Source organism: Oncorhynchus keta, chromosome 27 (assembly GCF_023373465.1).
Source record: "Oncorhynchus keta strain PuntledgeMale-10-30-2019 chromosome 27, Oket_V2, whole genome shotgun sequence".
Classification (NCBI taxonomy): domain Eukaryota; kingdom Metazoa; phylum Chordata; class Actinopteri; order Salmoniformes; family Salmonidae; genus Oncorhynchus; species Oncorhynchus keta.
Genome location: NC_068447.1, coordinates 33,346,521 through 33,365,883, shown reverse-complemented (window position 1 = coordinate 33,365,883; position 19,363 = coordinate 33,346,521). Strand labels below are relative to the sequence as shown.

Genomic DNA, 19,363 nt, shown 5'->3' with positions numbered 1-19,363 from the left:
GTGGCAGGGCATGCTTCTGGAGTAAGGTAGTGGTGTATGGTGAGAGTGTGGGAAGGATCCTGTTTCCCTCAGTTCACAAGAGCCCAATCAAAAGGAATGTTAGATTTACCAAAGAATCTCATGCACTGAGGAAAATAGGTACAGGAGTTATCATGCACAGTTCAAATTGTACTTAATGAAACGGATTGATTAAAAGTAAGCTACATCAATAACCATGTTGAAGATATCTCATTATATCAATATTCTGTTTGAGCTTTGTGTTCACTGATACAATACAGTTTGTACACAGATTCTATCTGTGAAATACCACATAGAATGCTTAATCAGTGATGACAAGCCAGTGGTGTCAGATTTCCCTTTCCTCATCCCTGGAGCTAATGCAATCACTGTGACTGAGGCATCAACAGCCTCCCACTACAAGCTGTCCACTCACTGAACATCATATGCTGAATCACTGTCACTGACTGAGGCATCAACAGCCTCCCACTACAAGCTGTCCACTCTCTCCACATCATAGTCGTAGTGGTTGTGGTGGTGTCTGATTTTGCTCAGCTCAGCGACTCTATTGATCTACAGGACTTGTTTATTGGTGTAGCACATTTACAGGCTCTGGTGTTGACAACATGACACTTTTCCACAACAGCAGATTCACCAGCAGAAATATATCATAATACAACTGTATAGGATGGACAGGAAGTAGGTATTGTAGAGAGACCGGCCAGCTGAGTCAACTTCACCTGTCCACCCTGCGATAAGGGCTCGTTTCACTGTTCAAACAGTGCCAGAGAAGAGGAGGAGGAACAATGATAGCCTATTACGCCCAGTCTTCTATACCAGGCTGCTGTGATGTTCAAGGTTTTAATGATGTTGGTAGCAGGTGGAGTCTCTGCTTGTTCGTCCTGCTTTTCATTGCAGTGTGAGGAGGATGCTGGTGCCAGAGTTGGCTCATGGTCATCATTGTATCCCCCAAGAAAGAAAGGAGATGTAACAGGGATGCTCAGTATTCAAAATACATTTTAAAACTTCATTCAAATCAAATGATGAAACTTCACACCATTTCATGATATTTACAAGTAAGAGCTTTTTCCTTGGTTGCTGCTTATCTGTTATTTGATCCATGAGAATCTTGCAATACTTTTAGCCATGGTTTTGGAATGATTATTACCATCTTGAATCCATCTTTACAGTCTATATTTTTAGCACGCAAGCTGACCATGCTATCAACATCCTATTAATTTCTGGTTGTTGTTTCAGACTTGAGGCTTGTCCACACTGAAGGTCTTTGCACTGACTGAGGGCATTCCTTATGAGTAATTCATTTTATTCAGTAGTACCTACATCTGTCACACTTCTGTTGTATTTGTTGTATGGGGGTATTATTCCCACACAAACTGATAGGCCTGTTTTAGACCCTGATGAAGAGTGTCCTGAGTAATAGAGAGAGTGGACTTACATACCTGTCCACTGCTCATCATGCCCCTGCCCAGGGTAGAGTAGCTCTGGTGGAAGTCTTTGCCATCATTCCAGTGCCGCATGGCCATCGGGGGCTCTCCTGGGCTCACCAAGCAGTCCAGGTTGTCCAGGCTCCGATTGGTGGAGAGCTCTCTCAGGGAGGGGAGACAGCTACAGGGAAAGGGGGGATAATTAGCTGCTGGAATTACCCCTCAACAGTAAGGAAAATACTTGGATGAAGGATGGGGAGGAAACGTGACGTCTTGGGTTGATGAGAACCGCTGGTGCTGGAGCATCCATTTTCAGTGGATGCTTGAACCTTCCCCAAACCTCTTGTGATTTTGTGAGATTAAATACCAGTGACATGAGAGGATATTGGGGTGTAGCTGGGTATCAAAATGACAGCACAGAGGAAACATTGAGTCATCAGTAAACATCAAAACAAAAGGGAGGAAATTTGAGTTATTTTTTTGCTTTGTAATCATTAATGGAATCTGCTGAGACGGATAGATTGTTTCCTCTGTTCTGACTTGTCTGTCAAGAAGGCACCTGTTAGTGGGAATGTGTGTGCCGGGGTGAGGGTGGAAGGGGTTTGTATGGGGAATCAGTGGTGTATAATGAGAGACATGACTGGATTGGCTGTAGCTGGGATACTAACACACCACTCGGAGCACTTGGTAATAGATGGGGTGTGGGAAGGAGCACGGCACAAAGCACTGGGGTGGTTAGAGAGAAGCGGCAGCAGCGGTGGGCATGTGTGAATGGAGGGCCGTGCTGCCCCCCTCCATAAGACACTGACCTGGCCAAATGCTGCATTGAGCATGCACTCTGTAGTGGAGACCACAGTACCCCATTATCCTTCAGCATGAGAGCGTAGCAGCGAGGCCTGCCGGTTTGGGTGGTGGGGAACATGACAAAACATTTCACCTTTTTGACCTCAAATGGAAACTTTTGGTTACCTGTTGCTGGTAGGTGATTTCCTTTTCCTATAAATGAACATCCCCTAAGAACATGTTAAGCTGATATGTACTCCTAATGAACAAAGGTCTGTTGCAGCCTGCAGGTTTTACCTTGCATATACTGTAGAAACTGTTCCACATCAGTGTCAGGATTCTGCCCCCTGCTGTCCATTTGTGGTGGCCACTTTAATTGAATTGCATTGCTATATTCAACTCTCTTTTAGAGCAGGCAGGTTTCCATGCAGGGTGTCTGTAGCTACTTCTCTATAAAATAATATGTTCCCTCGGACATCCCATGTTATCTGTTCTGTCATGACATAGATTGATAATGAGAAACATGCCCCTCTTCTGAGACATATCTAAACAGTATTAACTACAGTATGATCTACATGCATATTTCCTCTTGAGGCTGTTTCACTCACTTGTGCAGTGGTGGTGGAGGCTGCTGCTCGCTCAGGGACTGATGGGTGGCCTTCAAGTAGCTCTGGCGGCGGGCAGCTGTTTTGGGTGAGGGTTTGGGGCTTCCCTCCGACTCCTCGCTGTCCTGATCCACGTCCCCCATGGCCTTGACGTAGCTGCCACTACGCATCCTCCGGCAGGGGATCTCCAGACCCCCGGGCCGTCCCCGCCCCCCCAGCGTAGCGCTCCAGTCCCCCAGGGGAATCTACAGACAGCATTGGGCCACAATGAGTCACCAAACCTTCAACTCTACTAAACCAGACAATCTTTTAACTAGCTTAATGAGAGAGACCTTGAATGGGTCATTTCATGTGAATGTACTGTGTGTGTATTTGAAATGAAAGTATTTGAATAATGGGATTATAGACTGTAAATGTGAATTAAAAAATGATTCAAATGAATTAGGTTTGAAAACAAATCTCCTCATTTCAGGGAACAGTAAATCTGTGAGGGGAATTAGGGGGTGCAGTGGATGCTAGTGCCTGAATAATACTCACTGGGCCTCCTACCTGGAGGTACTGACAGGTCAGGTCCTGGTGACACGACTTGGTTTTGAGCAGCTTCCTGTTGACTGTGGCTGAGCCCTTCTGGAGCACCTGCCTGGCCTGGCTGAGGGTCAGTGTGGACCAGGAGCCTCTCTTCACCAGGGTGCTCTCCCTGCCTCCTCCTCCCACCAGCTCCCCTCCCCTGGTCCCTACCAGCGCTTGCGGGCAGGCCAGGTACTTGAGGTCGCTGCTGCTCTTGGAGGCCTTGAGTGTGTGAGCAGAGATGGTGTTGTAGCCCTGTGGGAGGTGCCTGGGAGGAGCCTGGCTGTCCGACACCGCCCTGCCCAGCGTCATCATGCTAAGTGGGTTACGGTAGCCCACGGCGATAGTGCCAGCTTTGGCGGTTGTGTCACTGTCCAGGGCATTGTCTGAGCGCCAGAGCCCCAGTGCATTCTGCCTGCTCGGTTGCTGCTTCAGTGTTTCAGTCTTAGCCCTGTCTTTACTCTTACTCCTGCGGGTCTGCCTGGTCCCCTCCTCACCTCCCCCTGTAGTGCTGTTCATGTTGCCCTTGACCACCGAGCCCTCCAGCGACTGGGACTTGTTGAAGAGCTTCTGGACAGAGTGCATGATGTGACGGATGCGTCCGGGACTCTCGCTGCGCTGCTTGGCTACCCTGCCCCGGTGGAACTGGAGGGTACTGAAGCCATCCCTTTGCAGAGGTAGGTGCTTCTCCAGCTGGTCCAACAGGTTAGATGGCAGCCGGTTCATCTTGGCTGCTGCTGCAGAGGAGATGGTAACTGATCCACTGGTGATCATGGGAGCCCCTCTAAGACCCAGACCCATGGACATGGAGGTGGACAGGGTGCCCGCCCGGCTGCCCACAGGCCCACCCCCGGCAGGGACCATGTAGCCCTGGGAGTAGTCCGGGGAGTAGTCAGCCTGCTCTTGTTGGGAGGTGAAGTGGAGGCGGGGGAATGTGCTGCTGTTGGACATCTGGTTGAGGGGCAGCAGGCACTCCGAAGGCAGGGATTGGGGGTTGGGGCCCTGGTAGAGTTGGTGGGGGTCCAGGGTGCCGTAGTGGTTCATGGTGGGGCTCAGAAGGAAGGGGCCGTGGGCGTCAGAGGTCAAGGGGTACAGGGGCTTCTTTGGGGCCCCCGGTGGCTCACAGGAGTCCGACAGGTGACGGCTGCGATTGACTCCTAACCCTTTCATGGTTGTCACAGCGCAGGTCTCCTGCTGCCCTTAGAACATGTCTCCAGCTAGGGCGCGTCTACAGCCCTGGAGGGCTCATCCTGGAACAGAGAATATGATATCTTTTAGAATATACAGTATGAGAAAGAGGAGGCGATAGTTAACGTAAGAGTCTGATAAGAGTTTTATAAGAGTTTTATTGCTTCTCTTTAAAATTGATTACATTGAGATGTTTTGTCACTGGCCTACACACAAAACCCCCATAATGTCAAAGTGGAATTATGTATTTTTTATTTACAAATTAATACAAAATGAAAAGTTGAAATGTGTTAAGTCGATAAGTATTCAACCCCATTTTTATGGCAAGCCTCAGGAGTAGAACTGTGCTTAATAAGTCACATATGTTGCATGGACTCAGTCTGTGTGCAATAATAGTGTTTAACATGATTTTTAAATGACTACCTCATCTCTGTACCTCCATAAAACACAATTATCTATAAGGTAAGAAAAACTGGTTCAGTCTGCTTTTCACCAAACAATAACACACGGCCAAATCTACACTGGAGTTGGTTACCAAGAAGACAGTGAATGTTCCTGAGTGGCCGAGTTACAATTTTGACTTAAATCTGCTTTAAAATATATGGAAAAACCCCAAAATGGTTGTCAAGCAGTGATCAACAACCAATTTGACAGAGCTTTAAGAATTTTGAAAAGAATAATGGGCAAATGTTGCACAATCCAGGTGTGGAAAGCTCCAGGTGTGGCAATACTCACAGCTGTAATCGCTGCCGAAGGTGATTCTAACTTGTATTGAGTGGATGTTCCCCAGAGGAGGCAGGCGAGGACCATCCTCCTTGGTGAATTTCATAAAAATAGTGAAACATTAATTGTGTCTATTTTTAGATAAAACTATATTAAATATATTCACGTCACCAAATAATTGATTAAAACATGTTGTTTTGCAATGAAGGTCTACAGTAGCATCAGCTGCTTGTTTACATCTTCCTCTGGGCACATTGACTCGTGGATCTCACTCCCTTCCATAGACTTACATAGTAATTATGGCAAGTTCTGGAGAACATCCTCCAACCAATCAGAGCTATTGCAGCATGAACTAATATGTTGTCCACCCAATCAAAGGATAAGAAAATGAATCTAGTACTAAAAGCATAAGCTACAGCTAGCTAGCACTGCAGTGCATAAAATGAGGTGTGTAGTTAACTCAAAGAGAGAGAGACAATAGTTGAACCGTTTTGAACAAATTCATTTCTTCAAAAATGAAGGAGACGCGAGAGAGAGAGTGCTAGCCATATTTCGTTTTAAAAAATGGTTTGTTTCACTTACTTAGCTAGCAAATGCAGCTAGCTAGCTAGTTTAGATTACTCAAACACCCGGCTCAAACAGAGAGGGATGCTATGTTACCTAGCTGGCTATGGCTATTCAACACTGGAACTCTTCCAAGTCAAGGTAAGCATTTGATTGGATTCATTTATTGCCACCGTAACTGCTAAACTGCTTGCTAACTGTACTGCATGATTGTAGTGGGTTTACTAACGCGTCAGTTCTATTATCTATGTTGTTGACTTGACATTAGCTAATATGGTGACAATGGTGTAGGCTGTGTGTAATGATATGAAGGTTTGGCTTGGAAAGGTTATTTCGCCTGGTCACTGACTGCTGATGTGTTGTGCACTGAAGTCCACAAGCAAAGGGAAAAAGGTAAGATGCACGTAAATGCAAGAAGGAATTATACAACGATCTGGCTGCTATGAAAGTGAACTGTTTGCATGTGATAGGGGTGTATTCATTCCGCTGATTCTGTTGAAAAACATAAACATGCCTGAATTTGTCCAATATAAACTCTCCTTTGCAACTGTTGGACTAATGATTACACCCTAGATGAGCTAGATGCAGGCAAGATTGTGCAAGGTGGTATTGAACGTGTCAATGTCTGTCACCTTGATTACTGAAATGTATCTCGACCTGTGCACCTACGTTGTAAACTTTCATTCATAGGCTAGGTTGCAGCAACCTCATGTTGGGTATAGGGGAAATTTGAGTATTATGTAGTAAGTAGCCTAAACCATTGTTTAGCCTTGGTTTCTCAAATGATTGCCTCGCCTGGTTCACCAACTACTTCTCTGATAGAGTTCAGTCTGTCAAATCGGAGGGTCTGCTGTCCGGACCTCTGGCAGTCTCTATGGGGGTGCCACAGGGTTCAATTCTTGGACCGACTCTCTTCTCTATATACATCAATGAGGTCGCTCTTGCTGCTGGTAAGTCTCTGATCCACCTCTACGCAGACGACACCATTCTGTATACTTCTGGCCCTTCTTTGGACACTGTGTTAACAACCCTCCAGGCAAGCTTCAATGCCATACAACTCTCCTTCCGTGGCCTCCAATTGCTCTTAAATACAAGTAAAACTAAATGCATGCTCTTCAACCGATCGCTACCTGCACCTACCCACCTGTCCAACATCACTACTCTGGACGGCTCTGACTTAGAATACGTGGACAACTACAAATACTTAGGTGTCTGGTTAGACTGTAAACTCTCCTTCCAGACCCATATCAAACATCTCCAATCCAAAGTTAAATCTAGAATTGGCTTCCTATTTCGCAACAAAGCATCCTTCACTCATGCTGCCAAACATACCCTTGTAAAACTGACCATCCTACCAATCCTCAACTTTGGCGATGTCATTTACAAAATAGCCTCCAATACCCTACTCAACAAATTGGATGCAGTCTATCACAGTGCAATCTGTTTTGTCACCAAAGCCCCATATACTACCCACCATTTAGACCTGTACGCTCCTGTTGGCTGGCCCTCGCTTCATACTCGTCGCCAAACCCACTGGCTCCATGTCATCTACAAGACCCTGCTAGGTAAAGTCCCCCCTTATCTCAGCTCGCTGGTCACCATAGCATCTCCCACCTGTAGCACACGCTCCAGCAGGTATATCTCTCTAGTCACCCCCAAAACCAATTCTTTCTTTGTCCGCCTCTCCTTCCAGTTCTCTGCTGCCAATGGCTGGAACGAACTACAAAAAACTCAAACTGGAAACACTTATCTCCCTCACTAGCTTTAAGCACCAACTGTCAGAGCAGCTTACAGATTACTGCACCTGTACATAGCCCACCTATAATTTAGCCCAAACAACTACCTCTTTCCCAACTGTATTTAATTTATTTATTTTGCTCTTTTGCACCCCATTATTTTTATTTCCACTTTGCACATTCTTCCATTGCAAAACTACCATTCCAGTGTTTTACTTGCTATATTGTATTTACTTTGCCACCATGGCCTTTTTTGCCTTTACCTCCCTTCTCACCTCATTTGCTCACATTGTATATAGAGTTGTTTATACTGTATTATTGACTGTATGTTTGTTTTACTCCATGTGTAACTCTGTGTCGTTGTATCTGTCGAACTGCTTTGCTTTATCTTGGCCAGGTCGCAATTGTAAATGAGAACTTGTTCTCAACTTGCCTACCTGGTTAAATAAAGGTGAAATAATTTTTAAATTGTTACATTGAGCTGGGTGAATGGAATATGAATGACAGTCATCCAATATCCTGTAATGGAAATAAGGCCATGCTATTAAAACATTTTCTTGTCCTCCCTCATCTGGTACCGACCGCCACTGGTATTGACTCAGGGGAATGAATACGTATCTAATAAAGATATATTAGTGCTTTATTTTTCAATATATTTTTTAAAAATGTTAGAATATTTCTTCCACTTTCACAATACAGAGTTTTTGTGTAGATCGTTGACCAAAAAACAACAATAGTTATATCCATCTTAATTCTACCTTGTAACACAACAAAATGTGGAAAAAGTCTAGGAGTGTGAATACTTTCTGAAGGCACTGTAAGCAAATGAACACAGAGTTGGAGCTCATCAAGTATTTCCAATGTGTCCTTAGATCTTTTAAGTACTGTTGTGAAGCACTAACTAAAAATACATTGTGTGACATACAGCACCTCTACAGCAATGTTATTGATATAGCTAAACCAAACTGCACTGCAAAAGACAGAGGCGTTGCCCTCTACCAGCAGATGAAGGGGACCATAACTGATCTTCTCCTGTAACCCACATCACCATGTCTGCACGGTTTTCCAACTAACCACCAGGGAGAGCTACAGAACAGACCAACGGCATACAGGCTAGGCCAGAGATTTGAAAGCATCAGTGCTTCCCAACTGAGCTCAGGGTGTAGAATTATTTAGTACACACTGGTATATACTCTGCTCATCAAAATTACATGATTCTCTTTATATGACTAAATGAAGTGAGAAATGTAAATTGACCATCTGTGCTTAATCTTGTATGTCTTTTAAAGGTCACTGCATATTAAAGCACCAAAGGACTGTCTGACTGAACTTTAAAGGCTATTAACTTATGATTTTATTAAGGTTATTTAGCAATGCAAATATAAACTGTGCATTTTACTGCAGAGAGTGCAACCCTGTATTCCACTATGTAGGCTGTCTACCCAGATGTACTGGGTTTGGTGCATAGGCCTCTGCTGCCACAATCACCTTGTAGTAATTTAAAGTGAACTACAAGTAGAACCAGAGACTCACAGAGGTTAACATGGGGAATAGAACAAACACCGACGTAAGGCAGACACAGGTTGTCACCCCATTGAAGTACTTCAAAGCTATTACAGTGTCTTAAATGGGGACGAACTGAGGAGCAGATGTGATATTCTGTATCCTGACCTCAGTCATCTCTCCTGGCTGTCGTAACCTGACCATAGACAGAGGTGATAGTAGAGCGCTCAGGGAATCAGGGATTAGTGTAAAGCAGAGCTGATGGATCCTCTCTCTCTGCTGGTTGGCTGTTGTCACATCACCTCTCTGAGACAGGAGACAGGGGATCCTAAAGCTCTGATGAATGATGGCCGTATTCTCCTGCCATGGAATTGTCTGTCAATACGGATAGCGGTTTCCACAGCAACAGTCAGTGCTGGCTAGGCTAGTCGGTCTAGACAAGTCTGTCTGTTTATTGGTTCTCTCTTCCTGATGCCTCTGACGTCACAGATCTACCTGGCAAACAAGGCTCTGGCATAATGACTCACGCGCATGCAGCTGGAAGCCTAAATCATGCTAAGGAAATTGATGATGGAACTGTTTTGTGGGCACAGGAAAACTAGTTGTAGCCTGAGCTTTTGATGTCATTTTTTTCTAGTAGCTCAGATTAACCTGTTCATTCTTCACGATCTGTAAACATGACATTAAAAAGTATAAAAAATACCATATTTATGTGAGATTAATTCTCATCAAGCAAGCTGCTGCATGGAGGAGTAGGAACCCACTGGGCACAGACATCAATTCAACGTCTATTCCAAGTTAGTTCAGCGTAATTTCATTGAAATTATGTGGAAACATTGATTCAACCAGTGTGTGTCATTGAACACAGCTTCACTGCATGGTCATTCAGCATCTCCCTCTGATAGCACAGTTGGAAATCCTGCCTGGGAGTTGAGCATGTACCGCTCACATTTAATTACCACAACATTAGTTTGGGGTTTGTTTCCTTTATCTAACCTCATACCCCCCTCTGCTGTATGAGAGCTCTCACTTATCTCAGTCTGTCTCATTGGCTGAAGCAGAACAACGCCGAGACAAATACAGCCGGCTTCACAGCAATATACTGTAGGCTGCTGTAATTCATCTGCCTTAGCCACGCGGATGCACAGGCACACACACACACGGATGCTTGTGCAGACCCACACAAGCATGTGCACGCATCACAGCACTCTAGGCTCTATGGAAAGATGGTGAGAAGTGCTGCAGCCCCGTGCATCTCCGTCCCAGGGTCAGGCTGGCTGTGTATGGAACCTGGACCACAGGCACAGAGATAATTATCAAGTAGACGGAAGATCCCCCTGGGCTCAGGCTGCTTTAAACGCCCATCACCAGTTCTCACACACAGTGGGGAAGCACAGGCTTAGCGTAAGTGTCATGGGAGCTGTGGTCTGCCTGCAACAGTAAAATAGATGTAACACTTCCCCTGAGTGACAGGACTGCTGGGTCTATTTCAGCAGCAAGCTGTTCACCTGTGTGTGTGTGTGTACATATGTAAACATGTATATTTGTTAGTGTACTACGTGATCTGCTTGTGTGTGAGGAGGAAAATGATTGGTAGGGGAAGTATCACTATTCAGTCGGTATACAGCCCTATGTAGCCCTATTCATTGGTGCGGTTTCCAATGATGAATAGAGCACAGAGACAGCACCAAGCCTAATCAGCAGCCTTCAACCTACACCTGGCTGACATTTACTTTCGTTAGTGAACCCCCAGTGTCAGCCACTGTTTTTACCATTCTACCCTGAGAGAACATCACACTTCTGCTTATGTCTACCTTCTATGGTGTCATGACAAGAGTTTGAACATGACAAGAGTTTGAACTCAAGCTTCCGGAGACATGCTGTAACCCCACCTCTTTAAGTGGATACACTGGAGAATGTAATATTTTCTCACCCCCTGTATAAGACGATTTAGATGCACTATTGTAAAGTGGTTCATTTCCACTGGTTGTCATAGACTGAATGCATTCAGTAGGTTTGCTGAACTAAGTGTGTGGTGTAAATGCCTTAAATGGCAAATAAATGTAAATTGATATGATGTACTGTAGAAAGCGTTCAGACATGATATTACTGCTGTGCAGTGTGCTCCCACGTCATCGACAGAGACATATGAAATCAAAGAGACAGAGATATCTTTTTATTCACATTCCTGCATAATGCCTAACACTGTTTGAAGTTCGACATTGACACACCGTCCTCGATAATTATTGAACCAGGTCAAAGTGACAGTTCAATCAGAGGGGCCTTTGATAGTCTGCCCACCACCATCTCTGACAGAATCACGTTGCACACATGAGAAGGTAGGAAACCTGTCACTGATCAGGATATTCATTATTATTATTTACTCTTTGATGAACAATTATAATCTGGTAGAAATGTAGTCCATAGGAATTGATATGGATTCCAACATTGCAATTTTGGAGTCTAATGATCACGAGGCAGAGGCACGCAAGATTTTAAATGATTTCCTTTGTCCAAAAGATTCTAACTCTGACCACTGGATTTCAAGTGACTTCAGTCCTTCAGCAGGCTGAGAACAGTGTGACTGTTACTAATCATAGACAGACAGCGCATGGAGGAGATTATTTTAAGAGAAGGCCACAAGCACACATTGACACACGCATTGACGCATCACGCATCACACACACACACACACACACACACACACACACACACACACACACACACACACACACACACACACACACACACACACACACACACACACACACACACACACACACACACACACACACACACAGTCTTTTCAAACCCAATCTGAGCCTGATCACTACACAATTCAAGCTTCGCAGCACACAACATATACTGTATTCTGTAAAGGCTTAGTTTGGAAGCACATTTTTTTGCAGACTGCCTCTCTGCGTGGCCTTAAAGAGCTTTAATATGCATCACACTGAGTTCATTAGCAAATAAGATGAAAGAGCGGGAACCGGTTGGCGAAAAATGAACAAACTTAGCGTAGGACTTCTTTGATAAAGCGTCTGATCTGAGAAGTACAAAAGAGTCAGAGTGGGTTTATTCTTCCAGCAGCAGAGCAGCCTGCTTAGTTTACCTCTGTAAAAAAAGGCACACTAACTAGGCCTATTAGCGAGATGCTAATAAAAGATAGGCGCTGAACAACAGAACCAGCTCTTCAGGATTAGCAGACTGCTAACTGGCCATTGGACTGGTTTTGACTGTGTGGAGACTGCTCTCCTTGGAGTTCTTATTGGGTTCTTACATCTCGTGACAGACTAAAAGGATCATGGAATTTTTATCTTATTAATCATTCTGAAGATGTAATCTTGCTCTGGTTATCAAGTTTTCTTCAAGTTCATACAGTACACAGCTCAATCTACACACATCCTTTCAAAGCAGTATATTTGACTAAAGGCAACTTCATTTTCCAGACCTGAACCTGTCAGCCAGTGGAGACTGGCTACCCAGCCAAACCCCACTGTGCTGTGCCACTAACCAGGCCTTTAATGAATTTGCTCAGTGGCAGTGCACTTCCCTTTCAGCCTTTGGTGAGGACAGAGGTATTGATCCAGCAACAGCTCCTTGTTCAGAGGTGAATATACAGCTGCCTGCTGGGCATCAGTTTTAGAAAACACTCCCAAAATAATCACCTCCCTTTCTCTTTCCTTCTCTCACTCTTGTCCGCTCCCTCTCACTCAGACCTTGGCTTCAAGTTTGTATATAAATCACCCAGATGCTTTGGAATTGTGTCACGTGTGGTCTAATGGATTGTGATTGTGTGGTCTAATTGTTGTTAATGTCAAGTGAATCAGTAATAGATTGTACAATTCTTGGCAAGGTTTGGGTCTCAAAGATAGCAAATCAGAAGGATTAACACATTCACACATTAATATATTAATACATTCACATTTCACCTCAAAATCCATAATCCTTCCAAAATTAACTAAACCCCGATTCACACAGGATTGACACTTTACATATGAGCACACACGCCATTAGTCCCATTGTTAGGCAAGTAGCTCCCAGTCACTTGTTTCTGTAAAAACGTTATGTCACAACTGCCTCCTTTTGTTAAAGCCAGTCCCAGCGGTATGCACTGGGACTGGCAGAGACCCAGATAAGGCTGAGGATGACAGGGCTAATAAGAGGCGAACCATTAGCATTGTGTTCTTAATCTAAGAGCCTCATTTCTAGCTCAGATATGATTAGGGTTAGAAAAGGACAAATCTGAGATTGAAGTTGTAAACAAGCAAGATTAGACTATATTCCACAGGGTCTGCCTCTTTTTGTTTGTTTGTGTGTCACAGAATGGGCCGTGGGGAGGGTCGCTGGCTGCTGCTGGTGATGGAAATGGCACATAACGACACTGAGTTATATAACAACATCCCGTTTCCACCCTCAGGAAGCATTGTGTCCTAAACAAGCATTGTGTTGTGTTTCACCGACATCTTAACCACCACTGAGAGAGAGCTATGTACAGGTTGAAGTGACTAATCGAAAATAAAAAGGGTTACAAAGTTGCCGCAGTCTGGCTCTGACAGGGTGATTGTAGTGAGAGCATCGTTGTATGACAGCCTTAATGCTGCCTTACCCAGCATAGCACTCTATTGCCCATACATTTATCTTTATTTATTTAATTTTATTTCACCTTTATTTAATCAGGTAGGCTAGTTGAGAACAAGTTCTCATTTGCAACTGCGACCTGGCCAAGATAAAGCAAAGCAGTTTGACACACACAACAACACAGAGTTACACATGGAATAAAAAACATACAATCAATAATACAGTAGTAACATCTATATACAGCATGTGCAAATGAGGTAGGATAAGAGAGGTAAGGCAATAAATAGGCTATGGTGGCAAATTAATTACAATATAGCAATTAAACACTGGAATGGTAGGATATGCAGAAGATTAATGTGCAAGTTGAGATACTGGGGTGCAAATGAGCAAAAATAATAAAAAATACAGTATGGGGATGAGGTAGATTGGATGGGCTATTTACAGATAAGCTATGTACAGGTGCAGTGATCTGTGAGCTGCTCTGACAGCTGGTGCTTAAAGCTAGTGAGGGAGATATGAGTCTCCAGCTTCAGTGATTTTTGCAGTTCATTCCAGTCATTGGCAGCAGAGAACTGGAAGGAGAGGCGGCCAAAGGAAGAATTGGCTTTGGGGGTGACCAGTGAGAAATACCTTCTGGACCGCGTGCTACGGGTGGGTGCTGCTATGGTGACCAGTGAGCTGAGATAAGGCGGGGCTTTACCTAGCAGAGACTTGTAGATGACCTCGAGCCAGTGGGTTTGGCGATGAGTATGAAGCCAGCCAACGAGAGCATACAGGACGCAGTGGTAGGTAGTATATGGGGCATTGGTAACAAAACGGATGGCACTGTGATAGACTGCATCCAATTTGTTGAGTAGAGTGTTGGAAGCTATTTTGTAAATGACATCGCCGAGTCGAGGATCGGTAGGATGGTCAGTTTTACGAGGGTATGTTTGGCAGCATGAGTGAAGGATGCTTTGTTACGAAATAGGAAGCTGATTCTAGATGTAATTTTGGATTGGAGATTTTTAATGTGAGTCTGGAAGGAGAGTTACAGTCTAACCAGACACCTAGGTATTTGTAGTTGTCCACATATTCTAAGTCAGAACCGCCCCGAGTAGTGATGCTGTATGGGCTGGCAGGTGCGGGCAGCGATCAGTTGAAGAGCATGCATTTAGTTTTACTTGCAGTTGGAGGCCACGAAAGGAGAGTTGTATGGCATTGAAGCTCATCTGAAGGTTAGTTAACACAGTGTCCAAAGTAGGGCCAGAGGTATACAGAATGGTGTCGTCTGCGTAGAGGTGGATCAAAGAATCACCAGCAGCGAGAGCGGATTGCATAGCGGAGAAGGTACGGTGAGATTCAAAATGGTCGGTAATCTGTTTGTTAACTTGGCTTTCAAATACCTTAGAAAGGCAGGGTAGAATAGATATAGGTCTATAGCAGTTTGGGTCTAGAGTGTCTCCACCTTTGAATAGGGGGATGACCGCGGCAGCTTTCCAATCTATGGGAATCTCAGACGATAATAAAGAGAGGTTAAACAGGCTAGTAATAGGGGTTGCAATAATTTTGGCAGATACATTTAGAAAGAGAGGGTCCAGATTGTCTAGCCCGGCTGATTTGTAGGGGTCCAGATTTTGCAGCTCTTTCAGAACATCAGCTATCTGGATTTGGATGAAGGAGAAGTGGGGGAGGTTTGGGCGAGTTGCTGTGGGGAGCGCAGGGCTGTTGACTGGGGTAGGGGTAGCTAGGTGGAAAGCATGGCCAGCTGTAGAAAAATGCTTATTGAAGTTCTCAATTATTGTGGTTTTATTGGTAGTGACAGTGTTTCCTAGCCTCAGTGCAGTGGGCAGCTGGGAAGAGGTGCTCTTATTCTCCATGGACTTTACATAACGATAATACATGGACTTTACATAACGATTTACATTTACGATAACTTTTTTGAGTTTGTACTACAGGATGCAAATTTCTGTTTGAAAAAGCTAGCCTTAGCTTTCCTAACTGCCTGTGTATATTGGTTCCTATCTTCCCTGAAAAAGTGCATATCACGGGGGCTATTCGATGCTAATGCAGAACGCCACAGGATGTTTTTGTGCTGGTCAAGGGCAGACAGGTCTGGAGTGAACCAAGGGCTATATCTATTCCTAGTTCTACATTTGTTGAATGGAGCATGCTTATTTAAGATGGTACATACAACATAGCCTAATGGAAACTTCTATAAATATAATGATTTCTCCTGTAAGGCGGGTAGATCAGAACATGAACCATATGGTACAGATGTTCCATGAAGACAATGGCAGTTAATGTATTGTATAAAGTGAGTGTTAAAAGGTTTCAGGGCCCATTTTGATTGGGCATCATGGATAGATAGAGAGGCAGTTAGAGAATGACAGAAGGCCTGGTTTAAAGATAGCCAGCCAGGGCAAACTACTCATGGGTATGGGTTATAGCAAGCACTATAGTCATTCAACCCTGGCTTTGAGTTGCCTGCACAGGATCTGTTGGGACTGTGTGGTGGCACGCACGTCTCTCTCCAAGGCCAACGGCTCTCATTGTTACAGCTTGGGAGACGTTCTAAAATGCTAAACCCTGTTGAAATATTCAGAGCGAGTAACATTTGGTGTTTATAGGATGCTCATCAACGCTTTGCCCATTAAAGCAATCCCCATGCAGCTCTCCCCTCTCCCACATTTAGCACTGCAGGCTCTGAAGTATAATTAGGGGAAAGGCTGAAAATTCCCCCTTGGCAATTTACTTGCAAAATCCTCAAGTATACTGGTTCTGGCTTCTTTTTCATTACTGTTTTAATTCTGTAATGTCTCATTCCAGCTTCTGAACATTGCCTGACAACAAAGATCCAATCTTGAGATTGCATTTGCACATACTGTACTATTACATGAATTTGGCTAACATCTGTGGGACTCTTTTGGGGAAAAAAGAAAAGAGGACCAGAATGAGATGGGAATCTTTAAGGCTTGAGGCCAGGCCGAGTACAGAGGCTTCATATTACAACTATATGAATGCCATGCAGGGACAAAGATCGTATCAATCAATCAATCACCAGAGATCAAAGTTTACAGTACTAACAGATAGATTTGATCTGTCATGGTGTGGACCAACAGCAGAGCAGACAAGGCAACATTGACTGTGAGAGTGTTGAGAGAGTGTTGAAAGAAAACCAGAGCTTTGAACGAGGAACACCACTTTGTGGCTAAATTACTTTTGACACTGTAATGGTCTCAAAACAAAACAAGACTCACATTGTTGAATGAAAAAGCCACAAGCATTAACCCGTGGAGTCATATGCTGCTGTGGTGTGAGAGGCATGTTAAGCAACACTGCTAACTGTCTTCAGCTCGGAAACAATAGCCTTATGGTGATGCCTGCCTGGCCTATGAGCCCAGGGGAGCTATTCAATGCTATTGGCTAGTAGCTGGCAAGGCAAATCCTCCTCCAGCATCCATTTAAAATGCCGTCAGAGCTTTGGAGTTTAAGAGTCCCTGGGGCTGGAGCTTACAGTGAAGAAAAGGTTCATTTGCCTCTGGAAGTAGAAGAAAAGGGAGGATGAAAAAGGAGTAAGCAGGACATAGAACAGTACACAGAGGAAGCAAAGGGCAAAGCAAAAATGTTTTCTCTAACAATAGGTTTGGTTTGAGAGCTAAACAGGGTTCAACTTCATCTGCTGTTGTCTAACTCTGTCACCATGCCCTGGCACAACAATGCCCTATCCCTCTGCATCCCCAACCCATTTGCCAAACAATTTAGGGTACTTCTTCGCTGACCTGATTTTAAATTTGTCCATTTGATTGTGATGCTATTCCCGTCTTATCTCGTCCAATTCTGACCCTTCTCTCTGGATTAGACTTCCTCCAAGTTGGAAGAAAGCAATGACCTTCAGTTCTGTAATCAGATGGTCCACCACACACGCACTGCACCGCAAACACAAATCCCAATCAACCTGGTTCATTGTCCCTATTCTATCCCTCTGTCTCATTAGCAAGGTGAATATGACCATTGGCACACCATTTACTTAGAAGACTGAAATAGGATAATTAGCCCTCAGGTCCAAGTCCAACCAATAAGCACCTCTATGCTATTGCTAATTAAAGGCTTTCCATCCTGAGGGAGCTCTGTACAGCGTAATAACCAAGCTTTCTTTGTCAAGGGTCTCATATTAAGTGATTTCCCAGCAGTAGCAGCAGTAGCAGCCTGACTAGCCCTCTGTAAATCCCAGAGGAACACAGGTCAGAAACCAGATTCAATTAATATGGCATTTTGCTCCCCCCTTTTGTAAATAGATTATAGTCTCATATGTGTATCCAGGCAGGGAGGGGGCAGGGATCACTCTGGCAGAAATGTCCATCAGTAGAAGCTGGTCAGACAGAGGGGCAGCATCAACAGGGTGGTGTGGTGGTTGTCTTGCCGTCTGTGTGTTCAGTCTAAGCCTCTTGTTGTGACAGAACCTTGAAGACGCTCTGAGAAGATTACACACCGAAAGTATTTGTAACATGATATATAATACCAAATTACATTGCACCACATTCAGTGTCTGTAATTGACCAATTTCATTTCCTGTCTGTAATGAAGAGATTACTTGCTGCTGCTTAGTGACAATGAAACAAAAGCTGCATGGCAAAGTGCACAGGCACATCACTGTATACCAAAGCAGGGGGGCCAGAATGTTTCAACACCTGAATTTAGTAGAAATTGTACACAGCTGGTGAAACACGAGTGGTGTGAGCTCACAGCAGACTTGAGTGTAAATAAAGCTCAGAGATTTAGATCAATGATGGAGCTGGAGCAGGCAGGGATGAAAAGAGCAGCTGGGCTGAAAGGAAGAGAATAGCCTTTAGAGGCCATCAGAAGCCTTTCTATACAGAACATGATGCAGTGAAAAGGACTGGTAACTGAAAGCACTTTTCTGGGGTTCAGAGATTGTTGTAACCCTGCATATATGACAGAACTGGTGACTGAGTGAAGATGTTTTGAGTTGGGGGTGCTGTATGCGTACAGTTGAGCAGACGCATTTTCAGGTTTTTCACACATAGGGGACATTTTCTAGCAAGGTGTAGCTTTTTTTGTTGTGCCTTTTTATAAACACAGTTCATGCATTCATGTTAGGTATGCGTAACTGGCTGTAAGGGAGTCAGGCGCAGGAGAGCAGAAGTTGGGTAGCCAAAGCAGCCTTTTATTTCGGAGAACAAAACACATGGCACTAAGAACACTAAACACAATATGGGTTGACATAACCCAGGGCAGACCAGTCTAGCGTGGACATACATGAAACAACAAACAATTCCACACACAGACATGGGGGGGAACAGGTGGTTATATACAGGTCTAATACTGAAGGAATTGAAACCAGGTGTGTAGGAAAACAAGACAAGACAAATGGAAAAATTAAAAGTGGATCGGCGATGGCTACAAAGCCGGTGACGTCGACCGCCGAACGCCGCCCGAACAAGGAGAGGAATTGACTTCGGCGGAAGTCGTGACAATTCGACATAATTTACGTGATAGAAGACAGCACAAATCCTTGCAGGCTACTGTGCAACACGCTATTCGGGTAGGATGCAATTTTGGAACTGAATTATTTTGTTCTTATTTATAATAATTTGTTTTATTATATTATTATTATTATTGTATATCATTGTTATTACTGTAGGCCTATACCAGTAGCCTATGCAAAATA

At 44.2% G+C, this 19,363-nt stretch overlaps 1 protein-coding gene across 1 annotated transcript in view; it reads right to left on the bottom strand.

Moving 5' to 3' along the window:
* Window positions 1-19,363, bottom strand: part of LOC118360308 (disks large-associated protein 4-like) — a 155,122-nt gene that overhangs the window by 24,810 nt on the left and 110,949 nt on the right. Inside the window, exons 2-4 of the mRNA XM_052482586.1 lie at window positions 3,368-4,647; window positions 2,834-3,075; window positions 1,458-1,623 (exon numbers count right to left, since the gene is read on the bottom strand). Coding sequence (XP_052338546.1) covers window positions 1,458-1,623; window positions 2,834-3,075; window positions 3,368-4,567 — 1,608 coding nt within the window. The 5' untranslated portion in view covers window positions 4,568-4,647. The remainder of the gene's footprint in view (window positions 1-1,457; window positions 1,624-2,833; window positions 3,076-3,367; window positions 4,648-19,363) is intronic.